We start from the raw sequence: 25,281 nt of genomic DNA on the forward strand, positions 1-25,281 counted from the left end.
ACTTAACTCTACATTGTCCTGTTGCTAACATGGTACAACTGTCGGCTACCATGGGTTCCAGTCAGGGTCAGACTGGGGGGTACAGGGCCCACCGGGTGTGGCTCCAGGGGCCCCGCACCCCCCAAGGTGCCCCAGTCGCATCCTCCGCAAGCATCCCTGCCGCTCACCCCTAACCCCCCGCAGGGGCCCCCGCCTAACGTCCTTCCCTGAACGCGCATATGTGAAACGCGTCAGGGGAGGACATTGGCTGCCAGGGGAAGCGGCAATAGGGTCGGGTCTGGGCTGCTGGGTCCCACAGGGTATTTTCCCGGCGTCCCGGTGGCCCAGTCCGACCCTGGTTGCAGTTATAACTTATCTATAAATATGCTCTGGGCTTGCAAGTAGTTAAGCAGACCATGGAAGCAGAACATAGGCCAGTCATGGTGAGTTTATGGTCACCACTTGGGCCATTGTTATGTTCTTATAGCTTCTCATGTCTGATCTATTGCCATGTAACAAACACATAGGATTTGCGCTTTATAAAAGATAACACACAACCATAATAGCCAGAGCACAACTCAACGCTAAGCCTGACTAATGGAAGGTTATCGCTACTTTTTCTATGTATTTTTCCTTGGGACTTTGGAAAGATCTGAACAATTCTATTGCCTCTTTATCAAGTTAGTTGTCTGTTTAAGAATAACATTTCATTACAGGAGCCATAATTGCGCTAGAAAATCTAATTTAGAAATAAATATCTTGGTAACGAGCACAGAATTCCAATTATAGAGGAAAAAAAAGTACGGCTGGAAATTAAATTCTTCTCAGAAGCTCCTTAAATGCGAGGGTGCAAAGGCTACGCTGAGCCAGCGATAAAGCGCAAACAGTCGGCCAACGTACTAGAAAACGATATTCATCTTCCTGCCCACGGGGACACGGCAGGTCACGGAGCTGCAGCCGAGGAAGACACGACTCAAAGGCAAAACAAGTGATTAAAAATGCAAAGTTGGATGATCAGACCGAATTGGAAATGTGGACAGTGAAGGGTAAGTGAATTAGTCACGTTTGTTTTAAACAATTTATATTTTTTGTAGAGACAAGAAACATTCCATTTCATCTTCAGTCAACAATAGTGACAAGCGAATGTTTTCGCCAAACGTGGATTCACAGTGGCATTCGGCCATTGGCGAATTGAAGCTTCCGCAAAACTTACTGAGAAAAATTTGTGGTCATGTCTGTAGGGGACTGGTAAGTTGTGCCCTTTTCTCACTGGTTGACAGCTATAAAGGGTCCTTAATGTAATGGGAAGTAAGTCCCTGTTCCTGGGTCATAGCATGACCTTTTGCAGTTCCACAGTTTGGCCATAAGGTGGCACTGTAGTGTAGTATAAAAGGCTAAGCAGCTGTAGGGAACTGGTTAAATGCACCTTTTCTAACTCTGTGGTCCCCTAGTATTTGGACATCTATAAAGGGTCCTTAATGTAATGGGAAGTAAGTCCCTTTTGCTGGGTCATAGCATGACCTTTTGCAGTTCCACAGTTTGGCCATAAGTTGGCACTATGGTGCAGTATAAAAGGCTAAGCAGCTGTAGGGAACTGGTAAATTGCACCTTTTCTAACTCTGTGGTCCCCTAGTATTTGGACAGCTATGAAGGGTCCTTAATGTAATGGGAAGTAAGTCCCTGTTCCTGGGTTATAGCATGACCTTTTGTGCAGTTCCACAGTTTGGCCATAAGTTGGCACTGTGGTATAAAAGGCTGAGCAGCCATGAGGCTGGAGGTTATTTTGTGAAGTCTCTGCCTGAGTAAGCAGGAGAGATACTGTGGAATCTGGGAATAGGTAGGTCCATATAAAATAGGCAGCTCCTGTTATAGGTCACACTAGGTGTGATAGACAGGCAGGGCTCTTTAGCGAAAAGTTTCTGGCTCCAACAAGGATTGTAGAGGAATTATTATCCAGGGTATGATACTGCCCAGAGTAGGGTTAACAGTGTACAGACCTAGGGCTAGGAAATTGATCGCCTGGGTTCCACTGGAAGCCATAACCTGAAAGCTGGGAGTTAACCCAGCTGGGGAAAGAGTCATTGTGACCATCTGTCGTTAGTACTGCCTGACCTGTGAGATGCTACTACCTACATATTGTACCTGTTACTCCCAAGTGGCTGTGTAAATAAACAGTTCATGTTCAACTTTAAGAACCACTGGCGCCCATTTTATAGAGAGTTATAGTAACACAACCACCTGGCCTTCAACTCAAGCGAGGGCTCAGGCCTGAGGGAATAAGCCTCATTCCGGGTGATATAGGGTGTGGTTTATGGTAACCATCAGGATCTAGTTTAACATAAGTTTACATGTCCAAAAAGGGTGCGGGCACGTCAAAAAAAGTTGCGGTGCAGCAAAAAAGTTGCATTGCGCGGGACAGATTCGCTCATCACTACAAAGTGAGTGAGTTTTCTATCCATAGACCCATAGTTTGGTTTCTGTACCCCTTCTATTCTCTTGTGCTCAATGCATTTTTGATAAGGAAGTAACTCGTCTGAGGTTGGGTCAATAATATAATTATCCGTACAGGTATGGGATCCCTTATCCGGAAACCCGTTATCCAGAAAGCTCTGAATTACGGAATGCCCGTCTACCATAGACTCCATTTTAATCAAATAATTCAGAATTTTAAAACTGATTTCCCTTTTCTCTGTAATAATAAAACAGTACCTGTACTTGATCCCAACTAAGATATAATTACCCCTTATTGGGGCAGAACAGCCCTATTGGGTTTATTTCATGGTTAAATGATTCCCTTTTCTCTGTAATAATAAAACAGTACCTGTACTTGATCCCAACTAAGATATAATTACCCCTTATTGGGGGCAGAACAGCCCTATTGGGTTTATTTAATGGTTAAATGATTCCCTTTTCTCTGTAATAATAAAACAGTACCTGTACTTGATCCCAACTAGGATATAATTACCCCTTATTGGGGCAGAACAGCCCTATTGGGTTTATTTAATGGTTAAATGATTCCCTTTTCTCTGTAATAATAAAACAGTACCTGTACTTGATCCCAACTAAGATATAATTACCCCTTATTGGGGCAGAACAGCCCTATTGGGGTTATTTCATGGTTAAATGATTCCCTTTTCTCTGTAATAATAAAACAGTACCTGTACTTGATCCCAACTAAGATATAATTACCCCTTATTGGGGGCAGAACAGCCCTATTGGGTTTATTTAATGGTTAAATGATTCCCTTTTCTCTGTAATAATAAAACAGTACCTGTACTTGATCCCAACTAAGATACAAATAATCCTTATTGGATGCAAAACAATCCTATTGGATTTAATTGCTGTTTTATTGATTCTTAAGGTATTGAGATCCAAATTACGGAAAGACCCCTTATCCGGAATATCCTTGGTCCCGAGCATTCTGGATAACGGGTCCTATACCTGTATTAAATTCAGAATTGCAAGGCAGCTAAATAGACTACTGCATGAGGTCATAATATTTGCTTATTAATTAAGTACTAGTTACACCAAAAAATAATCATTATCAAATCATCATCAGTCTACAAAACTTTAGGGGATGAACAATTTTTTTTGACGCACAACAATTTCGCCGTTTTGCAAATTTTTCACCTTTTCGCAAATCTTTTGAAAGATTCGCAAATTATTCGGTGAAAAGGGACAGATTCGCTCATCACTAATGAAGGCCAATTGCAAATTTGGCAAAAAATCGGCACTGAAGTTCTAATATCCATATGGACTTCTAAGTCAAAAAAGCAACAAGGCACCGTGCCGGATACATAAACAAATCCATTCATACAATCTAATGCAGAACATAACTAATCCCTCTGGCAGGTTCCATTAGAAACCAAAGCACAGGGGGGGCTAACGAGAGAGCATTTATCTGCGGGGGCGGAGCCTTTATCATTAAGAGAATATTGTAGGGAGCGGATTCCCATTCAGGCTCACAATGAAAGCTAATTCGGTTGGTGTGAATGGGATTAAACAATATAAATTGCTTTTCAGGGTCAATTCTCTTACATCATTTAGTAAATAAACGGCGCGTTGCACATGATAAATATAAAGTGTAATTGGTTAATTATATCGGCGAGGCAGTGCGCTTTATTACAAGGGGAATTCACCTTCATGCCATGATAAATGAGCTTAGAAAGGCAGTAGATTTACTGGGTCCCTTTCACATATATAGGTATATACTGTATATAGCGGGATACATTACTAACATGAATGGCAACTGTAAGTCTTTTAGATGCTATAAAACTCCCATTGCACAAAATAAAAAATGTTTGTAATTAAGTTATTTAGGCAAAAAATGTAATCTATAAAGGCTGGTGTACGCAGATGAGGTTCTCTCTAAATTATTAACATAATAGCCAGAACACTACTTCTTGCTTTCAGCTCTCTAAGCTGTTAGCAGTCAGCAGCCAATCAGTGACTTGAGGGGGGGCCATATGTCAGTTAGTTTGCATTTGAATCTGACCTGCGTGCACACAAACTGACAGTTATGTCCCATGTGCCCCCCCCCCTAAAGTCACTGACTAACTAACAGCTAAGAGAGCTGTAAAGCAGGAAGTAGTGTTCTGGCTATTATGTTAGACATCTGCCCACTCCAGCCTTTATAGATTATATCTTTGCCTAACTAACTATATTACAAACATTGTTTATTTTGCGCAGTCTGTCTATTTTACCCAGTTTCATTCTTACACTGAACTGTGGCCATAGAGGAAGCAGACCCCGTGGTTTGCCCCCCCCCCCCCCCGTTCCTTGGGCCACTCCGCAACCGCAGGGTCTTTTCCCTCTATAGATACACCACCGCTCCAAAATATATTGTTTTGGTCCAAAAATCATCAAAATCCAAAGCTCAGTGCCTTTATACAACTGATTAAGGATCCAACCTCCCCTAATGGCGGCTCAACCAGCAACAATAACCCCAATGGGTATAAAAGTGAATTTGGATCCTAATTCTAAAAAACAGATTCAATTCAATACCTAAAGATGATTGGCCAGTCTATCACATATGATAGTGAGTTTAATTCAACTCATTTCTAGTGCTACCTACCACTAGGGATGCGCCAGGATTCGACTCGGGATTCGGCCAAGATGCGGCCATTTTTGCCAAGATTTTCTTGGTATCTACATTCAATGCTTGAATTTGAGCAAAAAAAAAAAAAGAATACTATAGGCGTTGTGTGCCAAAAATAAGCCCCTCCCACTAATACAAGCCACACCCTCTGATATAATACACCTCGCCCACCAACACTTCCTGGTTTCTGCCTCTTTTAAGCAATTTCTACTGAACAGTTTGAAACCCAAAATGCATAAAAATGAAACTAGTGCGTATGACTCCATTCCCATATCCCTCAATCATCATCAATTTGTGTAATTAGCAGTAACGAGTTATGCAGCGCTTTATGGCAAGGGCTTTGCTTATGGCCGCACAAACGCCGCATTACATGCATTAGTGGGATTCTGTTGTTTGATCTGGAATGTTCCGCTTGACTTACCCGCTCCAGAGTAATTTCTTCAAACTCGTATTCAATTTCGGTTCCATTGATCTAGAAAGAGACACAGACGGATTAGAGGGGCCTGTGTGTAACAGATAAGCAGCACTGAGGGTCGTTTCAGCTTGTTTCTAATTTGGAAAAAAATAGAATGGAAGTTAAGGGAACCATACACGCTGCAATCCACTCGTTTGGCCAGGTCGGCAAATAAGCCAACCTTCTCATGATGTGCCCGCCTAAGGCAGCATCGGGCTAATTTGACCATTTGGCCCTAGGGTCAAATGATCGAATAAAAAAAGCGGGTATAGGCGCCGTCGGACCAAGGGCCGCATCACCAAGCCAATACAGTACCCGATATGATGGAAAATCAAACCTGCCCAATTGAGATCTGGCCAATTTTAGTCCGAAATGCGGTCAGGTAGGCCTGTTGGGGTTGCAGGGCCCACCGGTGGTGGGAGGCTCAGAGGGGGTTATGAAGGCTCAGTGGGGGGTAAGGGAGGCTAAGCTGGTGCCCCTGCCGGCCATGTCCCCCACACCCCCTAATCACCCCGCAGGGGCCCCTTCTTAACCTCCCTTACCCCCCCACTGAGCCTTCATAACCCCCGCTGAGCCTCCCTAACCCCCCTGAGCCTCCCTAACCCCCCGCTGAGCCTCCCTTACCCCCAACTGATCCTCCCTTACCCCCCGCAGAGCCTCGCTTACCCCCCGCTGAGCCTCCCTAACCCCACACAGGGTCCCCCACCCCATGTCCTCCCCTGAGCGCACATAAGTTTAATGTGTCGAGGAGGAACGGTCGGCCGGGGGAGAGCTGGCAAGGGTCGGGTTTGGGCTGCCGGGGCCCACTGGGTTTTTTCCCTGTGTCCCGGCGGCCCTGTCCTGGGTGCTCATACACGGGCAAATAAGCTGTGGAATCGGTCTAATGGGCACCTTAAGTGTTTAAATATAATTAGTAATCCTAGCATTCTACTTGGGGGACAAAATGCACATTTCTTACCAAATCCTTCTCTCAAATAGAAGAGCATTTACTAACACTCAATTTTTTTTGCGATTTATTATACAACAAAACCGTGACAAATCCAAAAGCAATAACACGCCATCTAAACCCTGTCGAGATCATGTAGAAGTCAATGGCAGACGTCCCTTTTACAACTGGAACATCTTTTTTTTTTTTTCGCTTCGTGGTTTTAGAGGTTTTCGGGTTTTTTCGACCCTGACATTTTTATCCAAATGTTGAGTTTAGAATTTAATACCCACATTCTAATCGTAGCAACCCACAGAGATAGAATGAAATGACTGAAGTGCAGATAAGTCAAGTTCAGCGCTACCATACCCCGGCCGAGAGCGGATATAATTACAGAATCCCTAGGATACAAAATGAAGATTGTTCCGGATATAATGGGAGGCACAATAGATCCGAGTCACGGGCACTGGGAGGTTTCAATGGAGGCGCTTGAATGAAGACATAAAAGCAAAGGTCAAGCAGTATTAGTAGGGATAGCCTCTAATCAAAGGGAGAGAAAACAAATGGAGCAGAAGATTTATTCGCCAGGTGATTGGTAATGAACCTTCTCTGCATTTGTTCCGTGTTTCCCTTTGATTTCTTCATTTTGATCCCAGTATGGGGCATGAGAGTGGGAAATATATGAACCCCCCCAACTCCTTTATAATCTACAGCCGATCAAAGGATTCCATAAACAAGCTCCACAGACAAACAACTCATTACAGCTCATCCTCGGTCAGTATTCTTGACATAAAAGTTATTATTCGTCAGCTATTGGCTCTATTGTGAGAGCAAAGGGTTACAGCCAATCCAATCAGAGCTTTAAGATGTACTCTAGAAGAATCCCACGCAACAGAAAGGGACAAAGGGGAATTTTAGGATGATCTGTGCTACCCAGACTGGACTTTGCCCAGTAACAGCTATTGGGTAAGGCAGAACTGGTCAGAATGTATGGGTAGGTGAGGGACCATCCAATAAGGTAGGGCTGTTCAATTTTGAGGCCCATGGGCCAGATGTGGCCGCCAAATCATTTTTATTGCCCCACTCTGGTGAGTGATTCCATATATAGTTCCCCTGTATGTCATTATCATTTGAAAGGGGACATGTTGTGTGAAACAATATTGTGCCAATGAATCGTACTCATCTAAATATAGAAGGAATGTGCTTTAAAAAGTAGCTTTTCAGCCTGATTTATTGAAAATGTCTCCAAAAACCCCACTAGCCCCGCCCATCTGTGCCACTTCCTGCTGCTTCCTTTCCCAGGCTGTGCAGGGGGGCAGCGGGACTCAGCATATTGCACTGTAGGATAGGAACCAATCAGCAGCTATGGTGAGAGTTTGGTATGGAAGCGATGTCACTTTTGGCGTAACCTGAGGGGAGAATGTAGGCACCTTAGGAACCCAAGGGAGTTTTATATACTGTATATAATTCAATAAACATATATTTAGATAAGTGATATGTGGAAATTTGACAATGAAAAATGACAAATAGTAGTATTGATACTTACTGCGTTCTCATGAAACGGTGTGTAGCTTACATAGGGGATTGTATCCAAAGTGTCCGTGTTTACAATGATGGGAGCAGGACTGGCCTGGAAGATAGAAACCAACAGATACATTTAGTTAACTCCACATACTTTGCTATTTAATATGATATATTAGAGATATAAAACAAAAGCTGGTTCATTTCACCCAACATAAAAGTGCTAAATTGCAATAGTGCAGTTATTAATAGCAACTAGTCAGTAGTGTTCTGCACATTAGACAATAAAGGCAAAGGTCTGATGTCCATGTTCCTACATGAGTTCCTACAAGGTTTCATCACTGCTTTGATGACTTTCATCCTGTCATAATCATTGCTAAGTGAGTATTTATTTAGCTCCACAGAACAGGTATTATTAGGTTTACTAGTAATAATTACCCCTTCCTTGCACATAAAGCCAGATTATTATTATTATTATTTATATAGTGCCATCAATTTACACAGCGCTTTACAGAATAGAGGGGTACAAAAGACAGAACAGTTAACGTGTACATATAAACAATTCACAAAAATGGTTTGCAATTACATTTGGATGAGGATCGGAGACACTAGGGGGAGGGCCCTGTTCACAAGAGCTTACATTCTAAAAGGGACTTACAGATGAAAAGGAAAGAAGGGAACCCAGGGGGGTAACAGGGAGAGGGTTTGGAGGTCACTGAGGGTGGGAGAGGACACAGAGATTGGAGGTTGAGGTGGGAAGGCAAACTGGTGAAGGTGTAGGTAGATTGGCAATGGGGGGGTGCAAAAGAGTCTGTAGATAAGGGATCCCCCCAAACCTTTTTTACTCGTCAGCAACACTCAGATGTAAAAAGTCTTGGGGAGCCACACAAGCATGAAAAATGTTCTTGGGGGTGCCAAATAAGGGCTGTGATTGGCTATTTGGTAGCCCCATGTGACTGCTGGCCGGCAGGAGGCTCTGCTTGGGGTAAAACTGTGTCTCTGGGCTTCCAAAACTTGTCCCCAAGCCAGAAATGTAAAAATGGCGCCTACTTTGGGGCCACTGGGAGCATCAACAAGTGTTGGTGAGCATTGGCCACTGGTTGGGGATCACTGCTGTAGACATTAGAAAGGGGCAAGAGGTTCAGAGTGAGCATGGTGATATCTGAGGATGGGGTGGAAGGGGGAAGGGGGTAGAGAATGGTGCCAGCAGGGAGCACATACAAACTGGGGAAGGAGCAGGTATGGGGCAGGGATTGGTGATGGAGCAAACGCAAAGTACTAGAAAGTGTTGGAAATTGTAACCTGGAATCACTTATTGGCAAATCCCTTGTGCCGAAAGCCTGTCCCTTCCACGTGTTTCTAAAACTTCGTTAATTAGGTTCATCAAAACCTTTAATGGAAAGTGGCAGATACAGAAAGACATACTCAGCTCTAAATTCTAATGCACGAGTTCGACATTTTTCTGCCATTTTCTGTCTCCAAAAAAGTGAGGGGGAGACTAATGAGGAGCCGCGAGCAGAAGAGCAGCAGAAGGTTGATGGAGCATTGAAAATCAATGGCGTAAAGTAAATCCGCAGGAGAAACAGAAACACATTTTGTGTTAAAGATTCAGAAACATTGAATCATCTTTGATGCGGCCAAATGTGGCCAAACAAAATCATCAACTGAGAGAAACAAAATAAATTCATCACCATTAAATGCATTTTAGTTAAAGGGATACAGTCATGATATTTATGGTGTTCTGTTTACTTCTAAATGACACTGTTACACAGCAAATAATTCCCTCTGCCATTTAACCTTTTATTCTTGAACCAACAAATGTATTTGTAGCTGTAATATTGGTGTGTAGGCGCCATCTCAGTGCCTTGTGCCTGAGTCTGAGCTTTCAGCCAGCGCTACACATTAGAACTGCTTTCAGCTAACCTATTGTTTCTCCTACTCCCATGTAACTGGAGGAGTCCCAAGCCGGACTTGGATTTCTTACTATTGAGTGCTATTCTGATACCTACTGGGAGCTGCTATCTTGCTCCCTTCCCATTGTTCTGCTGATCGGCTGCTGGGGGTGAGGGGGGGGATATCACTCCAACTTGCAGCGCAGCAGTAAAGTGTGCCTGAGTCTGAGCTTTCAGCCAGCGCTACACATTAGAACTGCTTTCAGCTAACCTATTGTTTCTCCTACTCCCATGTAACTGGAGGAGTCCCAAGCCGGACTTGGATTTCTTACTATTGAGTGCTATTCTGATACCTACTGGGAGCTGCTATCTTGCTCCCTTCCCATTGTTCTGCTGATCGGCTGCTGGGGGGGAGGGGGGATATCACTCCAACTTGCAGCGCAGCAGTAAAGTGTGAGTGAAGTTTATCAGAGCACAGGTCACATGGCTGTGGCACCCTGGGAAATGAAGAATATGGCTAGCCCCATGGGAAAAACAGATTACAATGCAGGATTCTGCTGGAGAAGCTCTATTAACTGATGGGTTTTGAAAAAAACATGTTTTCCCATGACAGTATTCCTTTAAAGAAAGATAGGTTCAACCAATGAGAAATATTAAATCATTTCTATCTTTACTGTGGCTGATGGTGTTTGTACCGCTGTAAATAGAGGCAGCCTTGTGCCTTTATATGGGCACAGAATCCCTCAGTGACTGCTAATATCCTTATCATTTACAGTAGGGGGTACATTATCCCTTATAATACATGAGTGATACTCAGAGTTCCCTGTATAACTCAGCCTGCAGCCTTGTGCCTTTATATGGGCACAGAACCCCTCAGTGACTGCTAATATCCTTATCATTTGCAGTAGGGGGTACATTATCCCTTATAATACATGAGTGATACTCAGAGTTCCCTGTATAACTCAGCCTGCAGCCTTGTGCCTTTATATGGGGGGCACAGAACCCCTCAGTGACTGCTAATATCCTTATCATTTACAGTAGGGGGTACATTATCCCTTATAATACATGAGTGATACTCAGAGTTCCCTGTATAACTCAGCCTGCAGCCTTGTGCCTTTATATGGGCACAGAACCCCTCAGTGACTGCTAATATCCTTATCATTTACAGTAGGGGGTACATTATCCCTTATAATACATGAGTGATACTCAGAGTTCCCTGTATAACTCAGCCTGCAGCCTTGTGCCTTTATATGGGGGGCACAGAACCCCTCAGTGACTGCTAATATCCTTATCATTTACAGTAGGGGGTACATTATCCCTTATAATACATGAGTGATACTCAGAGTTCCCTGTATAACTCAGCCTGCAGCCTTGTGCCTTTATATGGGCACAGAACCCCTCAGTGACTGCTAATATCCTTATCATTTACAGTAGGGGGTACATTTCAAGAACAGAAATCTCTACATCTCAGTCAATAAATGCAGGGAGTACAAACATGAATTGTTTTGTTCTACTTTGCAGATATAACAATAAAAACCTGTTGTGTGAGTCTGTTGAGAGGAGCCCGGCAGTAATTAAATTGTGTAAGATTACAATCACAGCCGCAGTCATTATCTGGGGAAACCCATTATCCTCCAGGATTAGCTACACATTGTTTGCTAGAGTTATAAGAGCTGTAATACAATGTAATCATATTAGAATGTATGTGAGTGCGAGCATTTGATCCTGTCGGCACCTGTTCCCCGGGAATTACACTGCATTGTTTTGTGCCGTTACATATTTCTTTTCTTAATGTTTGTTTTTTTTTCCACATTAATTATGTTGCTACTGTTTTCCATTACTCTGCACATTTATTAATGAATATTAAAGCTGTCACCCTATAGTTCTCAGGCGAAGGTAGATTAAAACATAAATATTACTATGCAATGAATGAATTAAGTGAATTCCCTTTTCTCTGTAATAATAAAACAGTACCTGTACTTGATCCCAACTAAGATATAATTACCCCTTATTGGGGCAGAACAGCCCTATTGGGTTTATTTAATGGTTAAATGATTCCCTTTTCTCTGTAATAATAAAACAGTACCTGTACTTGATCCCAACTAAGATATAATTACCCCTTATTGGGGCAGAACAGCCCTATTGGGTTTATTTAATGGTTAAATGATTCCCTTTTCTCTGTAATAATAAAACAGTACCTGTACTTGATCCCAACTAAGATATAATTACCCCTTATTGGGGGCAGAACAGCTCTATTGGGTTTATTTAATGGTTAAATGATTCCCTTTTCTCTGTAATAATAAAACAGTACCTGTACTTGATCCCAACTAAGATATAATTACCCCTTATTGGGGGCAGAACAGCCCTATTGGGTTTATTTAATGGTTAAATGATTCCCTTTTCTCTGTAATAATAAAACAGTACCAGTACTTGATCCCAACTAAGATATAATTACCCCTTATTGGAGGCAGAACAGCCCTATTGGGTTTATTTAATGGTTAAATGATTCCCTTTTCTCTGTAATAATAAAACAGTACCTGTACTTGATCCCAACTAAGATATAATTACCCCTTATTGGGGGCAGAACAGCCCTATTGGGTTTATTTAATGGTTAAATGATTCCCTTTTCTCTGTAATAATAAAACAGTACCTGTACTTGATCCCAACTAAGATATAATTACCCCTTATTGGGGCAGAACAGCCCTATTGGGTTTATTTAATGGTTAAATGATTCCCTTTTCTCTGTAATAATAAAACAGTACCTGTACTTGATCCCAACTAAGATATAATTACCCCTTATTGGGGGCAGAACAGCCCTATTGGGTTTATTTAATGGTTAAATGATTCCCTTTTCTCTGTAATAATAAAACAGTACCTGTACTTGATCCCAACTAAGATATAATTACCCCTTATTGGGGCAGAACAGCCCTATTGGGTTTATTTAATGGTTAAATGATCCCCTTTTCTCTGTAATAATAAAACAGTACCTGTACTTGATCCCAACTAAGATATAATTACCCCTTATTGGGGGCAGAACAGCCCTATTGGGTTTATTTCATGGTTAAATGATTCCCTTTTCTCTGTAATAATAAAACAGTACCTGTACTTGATCCCAACTAAGATATAATTACCCCTTATTGGGGGCAGAACAGCCCTATTGGGTTTATTTAATGGTTAAATGATTCCCTTTTCTCTGTAATAATAAAACAGTACCTGTACTTGATCCCAACTAAGATATAATTACCCCTTATTGGGGGCAGAGCACTCCTATTTCCAAATTATGGAAAGATTTCTTATTCAGAAACCCCCAGGTCCTGAGCATTCTGGATAATAGGTCCATTACCCATATACATATATAAACACACATACAATTTTATAGTGTTTTTTGAATTATACAACTCTTTCTTTTAGATAAAGTTTATCATTTTAGATAAAGTTCCCCCTTAATATCAACCCATACTCTCAAAACCTATAACACCATTTGAAATGTGATGGCCATGGCTCTTCTAACTAAAAAGCACGATTCCTAATCAACAAAGGACTAACTGCCAGTTCTTTTAAACAAGCAAGTATGGGGCAAACAAAACATGTGAAATATTTCATAGAAATATCTATAAAAAGTAAATCAAGAACCATTATGTACAAGAATGTAATGTGAATGAGTACATCCATGTACAATAAAGAGCAAGTGATTGGGAAAGCTAAATGCTATACAATTCCCAAGGGGCCTCACCTGGAAAGGGCCGATCAAATCCTGAGGGACGGTGCTTGGGGAACACCACTCCCTTGAAGACCCTCTTGCTTCTTCCACTACTTTCTTTGGGTTTATCTGAAAACTCACCCCAGGAATCATGAACCTGTTCCTGTTGGATCCCATAAAACCTGGAATTGCTGGATTTGGATGACTGTAGTAAAGTTCTGCCGGTGGCCCCTGCCAACCACATGTACAACGGGAATCGCACATCATTGAGTAGGAACTTCAGCCAAGATCAATACTGGACGCCCTTCTAGAGCAACTCTTTAACAAGGTGCCCATTTACGCTCTGAAGTATAATGAGTAGCTCTCCCTCTGAGACTTCTGAGAGAAAATCCCACCGCCTTCGATGGTGGGTAAACCCCTTTACAGCTGTTACTTATTTAGGAGAGCATTATAAGAGGGAGATCGGAGCGGCACAGCAGTGCCCATTGCCTGGTTGCTCCGTCAATAGACGAGTCGGCTCGGAAAACAACTTGACACATTAAAGCTCTAGGCAGGAACAATCAATGCTCCGCACAGCTGGGATGCCAGACTATGTTGTGTTTGGAAACCCTTCCTGCCAAAGTGATGTTGCTCGGCATATGGGAAGCTTATTCTGTAACCTTTATATCACTGGGAATCACGTACGCTCGGTCAGGAGAACGTGTCTAAACCGATCCGTCTCCAAGAGGAAGAGATGAACATATGCAAAAAGACAACATTCATTTTGGAGCTCTAATTATACAGGTATGGGATCCCTTATCCGAAAACCCGATATACAGAAAGCTCCGAATTACGGAAAGCCCGTCTCCCATAGACCCCATTTTAATCAAATAATTCAGATTTTTAAAATTAATTTCCTTTTTCTCTGTAAAAATAAAACAGTACCTGTACTTGATCCCAACTAAGATATAATTACCCCTTATTGGGGGCAGAACAGCCCTATTGGGTTTATTTCATGGTTAAATGATTCCCTTTTCTCTGTAATAATAAAACAGTACCTGTACTTGATCCCAACTAAGATATAATTACCCCTTATTGGGGGCAGAACAGCCCTATTGGGTTTATTTAATGGTTAAATGATTCCCTTTTCTCTGTAATAATAAAACAGTACCTGTACTTGATCCCAACTAAGATATAATTACCCCTTATTGGGGGCAGAACAGCCCTATTGGGTTTAATTAAAGGGAAACGAAAGTCAAAGTCACTTGGGGGTGCCAAAATGTTAGGCACCCCCAAGTGACTTTAACCGCTTACCTCGTACCCCGGGCTGGTGCCCCTGTTAGGAGAAAACAGCACCAGCCCGGGGCACCTGGAGCGCAGCGCTTCCGTCTTCCTCGCTTCCTTTTCCTGAGTGCCAGCGGTGGGCGCATGCGCAGTAGAGTGAAAAGCCGACTTTAACATTTAAAGTTCGGCTTTTCACTCTACTGCGCATGCGCGCGCAGCGAATCAGGAAAAGGAAGCGCCGGCAGCTACCCCGGGCTGGTGCTGTTCCTTCCTCACAGGGGCACCAGCCCGGGGTAAAAGGTAGGCGGTCAAAGTCACTTGGGGGTGCCTAACATTTTGGCACCCCCAAGTGACTTTGACTTTATTTTTCCTTTAATGGTTAAATGATTCCCTTTTCTCTGTAATAATAAAACAGTACCTGTACTTGATCCCAACTAAGATATAATTACCCCTTATTGGGGGCAGAACAGCCCTATTGGGTTTATTTCATGGTTAAATGATTCCCTTTTCTCTGTAATAATAAAACAGTACCTGTACTTGATCCCAACTAAGATATAATTACCCCTTATTGGGGCAGAACAGCCCTATTGGGTTTATTTAATGGTTAAATGATTCCCTTTTCTCTGTAATAATAAAACAGTACCTGTACTTGATCCCAACTAAGATATAATTACCCCTTATTGGGGCAGAACAGCCCTATTGGGTTTATTTCATGGTTAAATGATTCCCTTTTCTCTGTAATAATAAAACAGTACCTGTACTTGATCCCAACTAAGATATAATTAATACTTACTGGAATCCTATTGGGTTTAATTAATGTTTTACTGATTTCTTAGTAGACTTAAGGTATGAAGATCCAAATTACGGAAAGATCCCCTTGGTCCCCAGCATTCTGGATAACAGGTCCTATACCTGTACTAAAGAGACTATGTTTTTTTGCCTGGTAGATCTGCTTTTTAGTTAGAGAAGTTGTTGGATAAAAGACAAAGGTTACTTGACCTTTATATCCATTCCTAGTGGGTTAGAACCTCTTGGCTCCTGGCATTTTCTCAGACTTTGTAAGTTGAACCATTAATTCTATGGGGCCACAAGGATCTTTTGATCTTTTTTTGATCTTTTTCAGGCCTCAATTTATCTTTGATTTCATCTGATTTAATTCCTTTTGGGCAGTTTGTTCTTCTTTTAAGGTCCCCATACACAGGCCGATTGTAGCTGCCGCTATGGGTCCCTTAGACCTATTCGGCAGCTTATTGGCCCGTGTAGGAGCAGCAACGATGGGCCAGATATCGATCGGGTAGGTTAATTATTTGGATGGGATGCGGCTAAACATGGCAGCCACAAAGCCCATTTACAGCTCAGCATTTGGAGGCCTGCTTTGGAAAGACCAATCATTTTCTGCCCCTCGGTTGATGTAATTGAGGAGGAGGAGGGTTTAATTTGTTCATAATACAACATTGGATATTCAGCTGTAATCACAATTACAGGGGCAGTTTACCTTCAACTTTTAATGTGTTATACAATGGTCAATTCTAATCTACTTTTCAATTGGTCTCCATTATTTATTTTCTTTTATAGTTTTTTTTAATTTTTTTCCTTCTTCTTCTGACTCTTTCCAGATTCCAAATGGGGGTCACTGACCCTGGCAGCCAAAAACGACTGCTCTTTGATGCTTCAATTTTATATTTATTGTTACTTTTTGTTACATAACTTTATATTCCGCCCCTGTCCTACTCAAATATCAATCACTCTATCGAACCACTTCCTGGTCACTAAGGTAAATTGGACCCTAGCAACCAGATAACTGCTGAAATTCCAAACTGGAGAGCTGCCGAACAAAAAAGTAAAATAATAAAAAAAAAACTACCAATGGTATAAAATGAAGACCAATTGCAAATTGTCTCAGAATATTACTCTCTACATCATACTAAAAGTTAACTCAAAGGCGAACAAATGATCCTATTATACAATATTCATATGGAGACGGTAACTAAGCTTCGTTGATATAAAATGTTCTTTATCTAAGAGTCAGAGTCGTGCCCTAATGATGAATGGGTTGATTAGTCATAACGAATGTGTTTCGTACTACGGCCCTACATTAATATTCTACCATTGCTCCTTTATATCAACTGATTGGCAGCATTTCATTCAAGCTTGGGTCTAGCTCTGCCCTTTGCCTCCTTATAATTGAGAGGGCTGAAGAACCTCTAGACAAAGACTCTCTACTCATAATGAAAAGAAGTGACTTTTTAAAGAGAAGATATTGTAGGACAGTAAAGCCTTCTATGACCAGCGCTATTGAAAGTGAGATGTTTAGGTCTCTGTTTACCTATTCAGATCTATCCTTCCATAAAGGTGGCCATACACCTTCAGATCCGCTCGCTTGGCGATGTCGTCAAATGAGCGGATCTTCTCCCGATATCGCCCACCCGTAGGCGATCCAGGCCATCCAGGCCATCCAGGCTAATTCGATCGTTTGGCCCTGGGTCCAAACGATTGAATTATAATGATGGGTATAGGCAAAGTCGGTTTGGGGACTGCATCAACGAGCCTTTGCGGTCCCCAATCCAACCAAATTTTTTAACCTGCCCGACCGATATCTGGCCGATTTCGGTTGGGAAGGCCCGTCGTTAGTGCCCATACACGGGCCAATAATGGAACACCTTGAGTACCTGCTGAGCAGTGCTACCATTCCCATTTGAAGGACTAGTGTCCTACGTTTATAGACCTAACAATGTCCTTACTCATATAAACAAACAGCAAGCCTTCGGTTACACCCCCCTATACAAGTAATGAGTAGTACAGGAATTAACATCAATAAACGTTGGCAGAGTGGGAAATATACTGTTGTCTAACCAGATACACAAAGTGGGCAATTGATTCTAATGTAATGTTTACAGCATGTTCTCAACGGACAATATCTTTAAATCAATGGTTTTTATGGACGTGCCTAATGCATTTGACCTTCTGAGTGAATACTTTCCAATAATGTGCAATTTACTTTCAAGTGTCTATTTTTGAAAAGAACGTCAGTACATATAAACAAATTCATTAAATGAAACCCAAAGCATCTATTATCTCCTATGCAGACATCCCTATGTCTAGTTTTTATTTTAGTTATCCTTCTTTTTATACAGGAGGAGGGCAGAATTGTAAGGTGCAGGGGCTTTAGGCAAAGGGAACCTGACCTGATTTTTATTGGAAAATAGCTCTGTAGATGAGGACTACAGGGACCCAATCAGGGCCGCCATCAGGGGGGCACAGGGGGGACAGGAGGCCCTGTCATTGGTGGTCAGTGGGTAATCCGATTGGTCGCGCCCAGTGCGTACGTGTGATGTCAGTACGCTCAGGTGCAACCTTAAAAAAGGGCCTGTCTTCTTTTGCGTGCAGTCAGGAGTGCAGAGGCATCGTCCGGGAGGGGTCTCGCCAAAGACGCCAAAGGAGCCGAAGAAGACACCAGAGGAGCCGAAGAAGATGCTGTAGGAGCCAAAAAAGACGCCGGAGGAGCCGAAGAAGACACCAGAGGAACCAAAGAAGATGCCAGAGGAGCAGAAGATGACGCCGGAGGAGCCGAAGAAGACGCCGGAGGAGCCAAAGAAGATGCCGGAGGAGCCAAAGAAGACGCCGGAGGAGCCGAAGAAGACACCAGAGGAACCGAAGAAGATGCCAGAGGAGCAGAAGATGATGCCAGAGGAGCCGAAGAAGACGCTGGAGGGGGGGCCACTGCTGGGCTGGCTACCAATGTATTAGGGGGCACTGCTGGGCTGGCTACCAATGTATTAGGGGGCACTGCTGGGCTGGCTACCAATGTATTAGGGGGGCACTCCTGGGCTGGCTACCAATGTATTAGGGAGGCACTGCTGGCTACCAATGTATTAGGGGGGCACTGCTGGGCTGGCTACCAATGTATTAGGGGGCACTGCTGGCTACCAATGTATTAGGGGGGCACTGCTGGCTACCAATGTATTAGGGGGGCACTGCTGGGCTAGTTACCAATGTATTAGGGGGGCACTGCAGGCTACCAATGTATTAGGGGGGCATTGCTGGGCTAGTTACCAATGTATTAGGGGGCACTGCTGGCTACCAATGTATTAGGGGGGCACTGCTGGCTACCAATGTATTAGGGGGGCACTGCTGGCTACCAATGTATTAGGGGGGCATTGCTGGGCTAGTTACCAATGTATTAGGGGGGCACTGCTGGCTACCAATGTATTAGGGGGGCACTGCTGGGCTAGTTACCAATGTATTAGGGGGGCACTGCAGGCTACCAATGTCTCATGTCTGTTTGTCCTTTCTACTGATGGGAGGGGCCATTGGGGGAGTGGCCCTGGTGAAGGGGGGGGGCAGAAAATTTTGCTGTGAGGGGCCCTGTGATTTCTGATGGCGGCCCTGGACCCAATATACTGTAGGGTCAAAAGGGAACATCAATAGGGAGACACCTAAGAATAATAATCAGAAGGGCACTAGAGAGGGGGCTTGGGAAGGTCTGACCAACATCAGAGGAGAAAGCCTGAATAGGATGAAGCAGGCAACGTCAGAGAAGGTGTCTGGAAAGGGGTGAAGTACAGGACTGGAATAGTTTAATTTAATCAGGAATCCAGGGAAACGGAACCTTAGAAAACAAAACATGACGAAAAACAGCAATGGACACAGTAATAGAACAGCAGGAACAGGAGAGAAGGATATTTATATAGAAGGAGACAAGGTGCCTCGGTGCTCATGTGTCAGAGTGCGGAAGGAGTTGAATAAGGAGACGGCTAAAGCAACAAGTTGCACCTACGTACGTAATTAGGCATCGATGATTAATAAGGCATTGCTCAGATAGCAGATACAACACTTGAATAATGAAATACCTTCTCAGCCCAGTGGTTAAGAGAAGGCAAAATAAACAGAAAGGTCCCGGCTCAATTCTCTTAGAGACATCAACTAACAGTATAAATCAACTGAAGGTTCTTGCCTTTGGATAAAGGCACAACCATGGCTTCTTGTTAGTAAACAATGACTTGCAAGCTAACCTTAGGCTCCACCCACCTTTGTTAGAAATGGATCGTGTGAGTAAAGACTTGACAAAAATAAATATAAAGCAAATAAATCTAGGGTATAAATCAACCACATTCCCTGGAGCAAACCCACAAAGACACAGGGAGAACCTACAAACTCTATATAGATAGTGCCCTGGCTGGAACTGAACTCAGGACCCCTGTGCTGAATGGCAGCTGTTCTAACCACCAAGTGAACACTCACTTGAATAAAAAAACTCAAATTTCTCAATTTTACGAGCTCTAAAAATTGGAAAAACTTCAAAAATACGAGTTTGAAAATACGGCTTGACTTTGCCTTGGACAACTCCTGTTGACTTCTATACAAACTCACAAGCTTTTACATTGGAGTTTTTGGGGTTTTTTGCCCTTAAAAAATACCAGTAGTGATGAGTGAATTTGTCCCGTTTCAAAAGATTCGCGAACTATTCTTTTGTTGCCTGCGACTATTCTTGCGACAATTTGGACGCGCAACTATTCTTTTGATGCCTGCGACTATTCTTTTGATAATTTGGACGCACAACTATTCTTTTGATGCCTGCGACTATTCTTGCGACAATTTGGACGTGCAACTATTCTTTTGATGCCTGCGACTATTCTTGAGACAATTTGGACGTGCAACTATTCTTTTGATGCCTGCGACTATTCTTGCGACAATTTGGACGCGCAACTATTCTTTTGATGCCTGCGACTATTCTTGAGACAATTTGGACGTGCAACTATTCTTTTGATGCCTGCGACTATTCTTGCGACAATTTGGACGCGCAACTATTCTTTTGATGCCTGCGACTATTCTTGCGACAATTTGGACGCGCGACTATTCTTTTGCTGCCTGCGACTATTCTTGCGACAATTTGGACGCGCAACTATTCTTTTGATGCCTGCGACTATTCTTGCGACAATTTGGACGCGCAACTATTCTTTTGATGCCTGCGACTATTCTTGCGACAATTTGGGCGCGCAACTATTCTTTTGATGCCTGCGACTATTCTTGCGACAATTTGGACGCGCGACTATTCTTTTGCTGCCTGCGACTATTCTTGCGACAATTTGGACGCGCAACTATTCTTTTGATGCCTGCGACTATTCTTGCGACAATTTGGACGCGCAACTATTCTTTTCATGCCTGCGACTATTCTTGCGACAATTTGGACGCGCAACTATTCTTTTGATGCCTGCGACTATTCTTGCGACAATTTGGACGTGCGACTATTCTTTTGATGCCTGCGACTATTCTTGCGACAATTTGGACGCGCAACTATTCTTTTGATGCCTGCGACTATTCTTGCGACAATTTGGACGTGCAACTATTCTTTTGATGCCTGCGACTATTCTTGCGACAATTTGGACGTGCGACTATTCTTTTGATGCCTGCGACTATTCTTGAGACAATTTGGACGCGCGACTATTCTTTTGTTGCCTGCGACTATTCTTGCGACAATTTGGACGCGCAACTATTCTTTTGTTGCCTGCGACTATTCTTGCGACAATTTGGACGCGCAACTATTCTTTTGATGCCTGCGACTATTCTTGCGACAATTTGGACGTGCGACTATTCTTTTGATGCCTGCGACTATTCTTGCGACAATTTGGACGCGCAACTATTCTTTTGATGCCTGCGACTATTCTTGCGACAATTTGGACGCGCAACTATTCTTTTGATGCCTGCGACTATTCTTGCGACAATTTGGACGTGCGACTATTCTTTTGCTGCCTGCGACTATTCTTGCGACAATTTGGACGCGCAACTATTCTTTTGATGCCTGCGACTATTCTTGAGACAATTTGGACGTGCGACTATTCTTTTGTTGCCTGCGACTATTCTTGCGACAATTTGGACGCGCAACTATTCTTTTGATGCCTGCGACTATTCTTGCGACAATTTGGACGTGCGACTATTCTTTTGATGCCTGCGACTATTCTTGCGACAATTTGGACGTGCGACTATTCTTTTGATGCCTGCGACTATTCTTGCGACAATTTGGACGAGCAACTATTTTTTTTTATGCCTGCGACTATTCGTTGCAACAATTTGGACGCGCAACTATTTTTTTTTATGCCTGCGACTATTTGTTGCAACAATTTGGACGCGCAACTATTTTTTTTTATGCCTGCGACTATTCGTGTGACAATTTGGACGTGCAACTATTCTTTTGACGCCCGCGACTATTCTTGCTACAATTTTTGGACACGCAGCGAATTTTTCCGCGGCAAATTTTTTCATCCGTTTCGCAAAACAATTCGCTAATGGTGAAACGCGGAAATTTGCCACGAATCCATGCCTGGCAAAACATTTCGCCCATCACTAAATACCAGACTTTTCAGTTTTGGAACCATAACTCCAATTTGAGTTTTTTTAAGCACAAAAAACCTTGAATCGATTAAAACAATCAGAGTCTTGGTGCCTTTCTTTCCCAGGAAAGCTGACATTTACTTCTGTGCGCTTCCGTGACTCCCATAGACTGAAATTGGTTTTCTAGACAAACTGAATTAAAGGCTAACATGACCCAGTAGTTAAACGAGCAAAATATAATATTAGGCAGAGAGCGCAGCAATGACTATTAAACAGAAAAGCAGATTCACGAGGGCTGTAGCCATCTGTCTGGGAAATAACAATACATACAGACAGCTGGGGCCTGATCCGGCCAATCATATCGCTGCCTCTATCTGCTTTTATATTCGCTTTGCTGGAGAACAAGAGAAAATCCTGATCTGTTCGACAGCAGATTCCTGATATAACTCCCCATAGGGGCCCCAATCCCTGTCGTCATGACCCAACGGGGCCCCCTGAGTATCCAGCCGATGTCAATAAACAGATTTCATGCTGAAAACACTACGAATTGAATTATTTCCACTGAGCAGATAATGAAGGGAATTTCTATAGTTACTGTACATACTGTATAAGATAAGGAAATGTAAATCATCAAAACAAATTAATGTCAGAGGGTTTAGGGTGCTCTTCAAAGCACTTTTGCAATTAACATGAATTATTTTCTTCTGGCTGTCGAGATATTAGGGCATTTTTAATGAATGAATTTAATTCATATTATGAATCTGAAACAACAGTGCCACCTACTGTACATTTCAGCGACTGGCTACATTTAGTGAGAATAGCGATGTCCCATGATGTTGTTCTGTTAGAAAATTAAGTTAGTGAGCATGGGAAAGTCTTGTGATATTTCTCTGGTTGGTTCTAAGCAGTGCAACATGACAAGAGATTCCCCTAGTTACGTTTGCCACCTTTTGCTTTCTTTATACTGGCCTTCAGATCAGGGAAGGGCTCGACATCAATTGGGGGTAGGGTTGCCATCTGGCTGGTAGTTTAAATACCTGGCCATTTAAATCTTTACTCGATCCCAATGTATTTTTTCCAGAAAAATTACAGCCCTACTTGGAGGTGGGACTATGACATGAAAAAAAGCTGGGTGGGGCCAGAAAATTGGTGGGGAAATGGGCAAACTGGGTGGACAAATGGGCAGAGCAGAGACAGGCCTCAGGTTATAAAGGGTGATCGGCAGCAGAGAGGGTCAGGGAAGGGAGGGATTTATAGAACCATACCCCCAAGGGGGTGTACACACCATGTTAAGCGGTGGTGGTGGAGGGCCAGGTGGCAACCCTACCCCCAGTTGACATCCTTGCTCAGATTCTAAAGTAATCTGATTGATACCTAGCCAGCGCTACACATTAGAACTGCTTTCAGCAAACCTATTGTTTCTCCTACTCCCATGTAACTGGAGGAGTCCCAAGCCGGACTTGGATTTCTTACTATTGAGTGCTATTCTGATACCTACTGGGAGCTGCTATCTTGCTCCCTTCCCATTATTCTGCTGATCGGCTGCTGGGGGTGAGGGGGGGGATATCACTCCAACTTGCAGCGCAGCAGTAAAGTGTGAGTGAAGTTTATCAGAGCACAGGTCACACGGCTGTGGCACCCTGGGAAATTAAGAATATGGCTAGTCCCATGGGAAAAGCAGATTACAATGCAGGATTCTGCTGGAGAAGCTCTATTAACTGATGGGTTTTGAAATAAACATGGTTTCCCGTGACGGTATCTCTTTAAGACTCTATGGGCCCCATTCAGTAAGGCGACCATGTTGTTCTTAAGATTCAGGCTGGAGAACAACAAGAATGAAAAGTTTATTTAAGCTTCACATCTGCTTCATTCCTTCGAGCCACGAATGCGATGTTTTTACATAGAGCAGACGGGGGTAATTTCACCGGAGGATCGGGCCGCGCATATGTTTATCTCTCTTACTGCTTGAAATTAGCACAAAGATAGAATCAGAAACATGTTTCATTTAATTAGTGTCCTGATTATATAATCTGCGGGTAATATTATATCATCCGAGCTGCAAAACATCCTGAAATTATTTCTGGCTCATTTGAATTCTAAATTAATAAGTACAGAAGGGTATGTGGGGGGGTGGGGGGGGGAGGAGGAAGAGGATAATAACATGGCAGCCTTGTATATATAGCTCTGTGTTTGTGATTAGCAATTCCAAATTCACTCTATGGCCCAAAGTATCTGGACACAACAGACGGTAACCAGACGCAAACAGAGCGGGCATCGCCAAGCGTTGGTTGGATAGGTATAAAGGGCACCGCCATTGGACTCAGTGGAAAGTCCTCTCGAGGGATAAATGGCATCTCGCCAAGTCTGAAGGCAAAGTCTGGGTTTGGCAGATACCAGGAGAACAACTCCTACCTGTGTGCATAATGGCAACAGTAAAGTCTGGTGGAACATGGGACTAGGGCTGTTTCCATAGTTTGGACTTGGGCCTCTGGTTCCACTGAAAGCAAATCTTAAAGCTACAGGGTACAATGACATTAAAGACAATTCCATGGCAACTGTTAAGGAAAGGCTCTGTTTCAGCACAATAATGACCCAATGCACAGAATGGAGACAAGAGCAGGAGAACCTGACTGGCCTGCTCCAAGCCCTGTCCTCGACCTAATGGAACAGCCGTTCCAACCTCCACTAATGCTCTTGTGGCTGAATGGAAGCAAATCCCACCAAAAATGACCCAAAAAAGTCTAGTGCAGTGATCCCCAACCAGTGTCTCGGGGGCAACATGTTGCTCACCAACCCCTTGAGTGTTGTTCCTAGTGGCCTCAGAGAAGGTACTTATTTTGAATTCCTGTTTTGGAGGCATAAAACCATGTCTACTGCCCAACAGAGACTCCTGTAGGCTGCCAGTCGGCATAGGGACTACCACATAACCAATTACAGCCCTTATTTGGTACCCACAGATACATTATTCCTGCTTGTGTTGCTCACCAACCCCTTGAGTGTTGTTCCTAGTAGCCTCAGAGAAGGTACTTAATTTGAATTCCTGTTTAGGAGGCATAAAACCATGGGTACTGCCCAACAGAGCCTCCTGTAGGCATAGAGACTACCACATAACCAATTACG

The 25,281-nt window shown here is 43.1% G+C and overlaps 1 protein-coding gene across 3 annotated transcripts in view; it reads right to left on the reverse strand.

The window, feature by feature from the left end:
• The window catches only part of dlg2 (discs large homolog 2), a 615,655-nt gene that overhangs the window by 278,085 nt on the left and 312,289 nt on the right, over nt 1–25,281 (reverse strand). For all 3 annotated transcript variants that reach the window (XM_018091766.2, XM_012958043.3, XM_031897354.1), the window contains 2 exons: nt 8,003–8,086; nt 5,499–5,549 (listed from right to left, as the gene is read on the reverse strand). In XM_018091766.2, coding sequence (XP_017947255.1) covers nt 5,499–5,549; nt 8,003–8,086 — 135 coding nt within the window. The remainder of the gene's footprint in view (nt 1–5,498; nt 5,550–8,002; nt 8,087–25,281) is intronic.

This window comes from Xenopus tropicalis, chromosome 2 (assembly GCF_000004195.4).
Source record: "Xenopus tropicalis strain Nigerian chromosome 2, UCB_Xtro_10.0, whole genome shotgun sequence".
NCBI classification, from domain to species: domain Eukaryota; kingdom Metazoa; phylum Chordata; class Amphibia; order Anura; family Pipidae; genus Xenopus; species Xenopus tropicalis.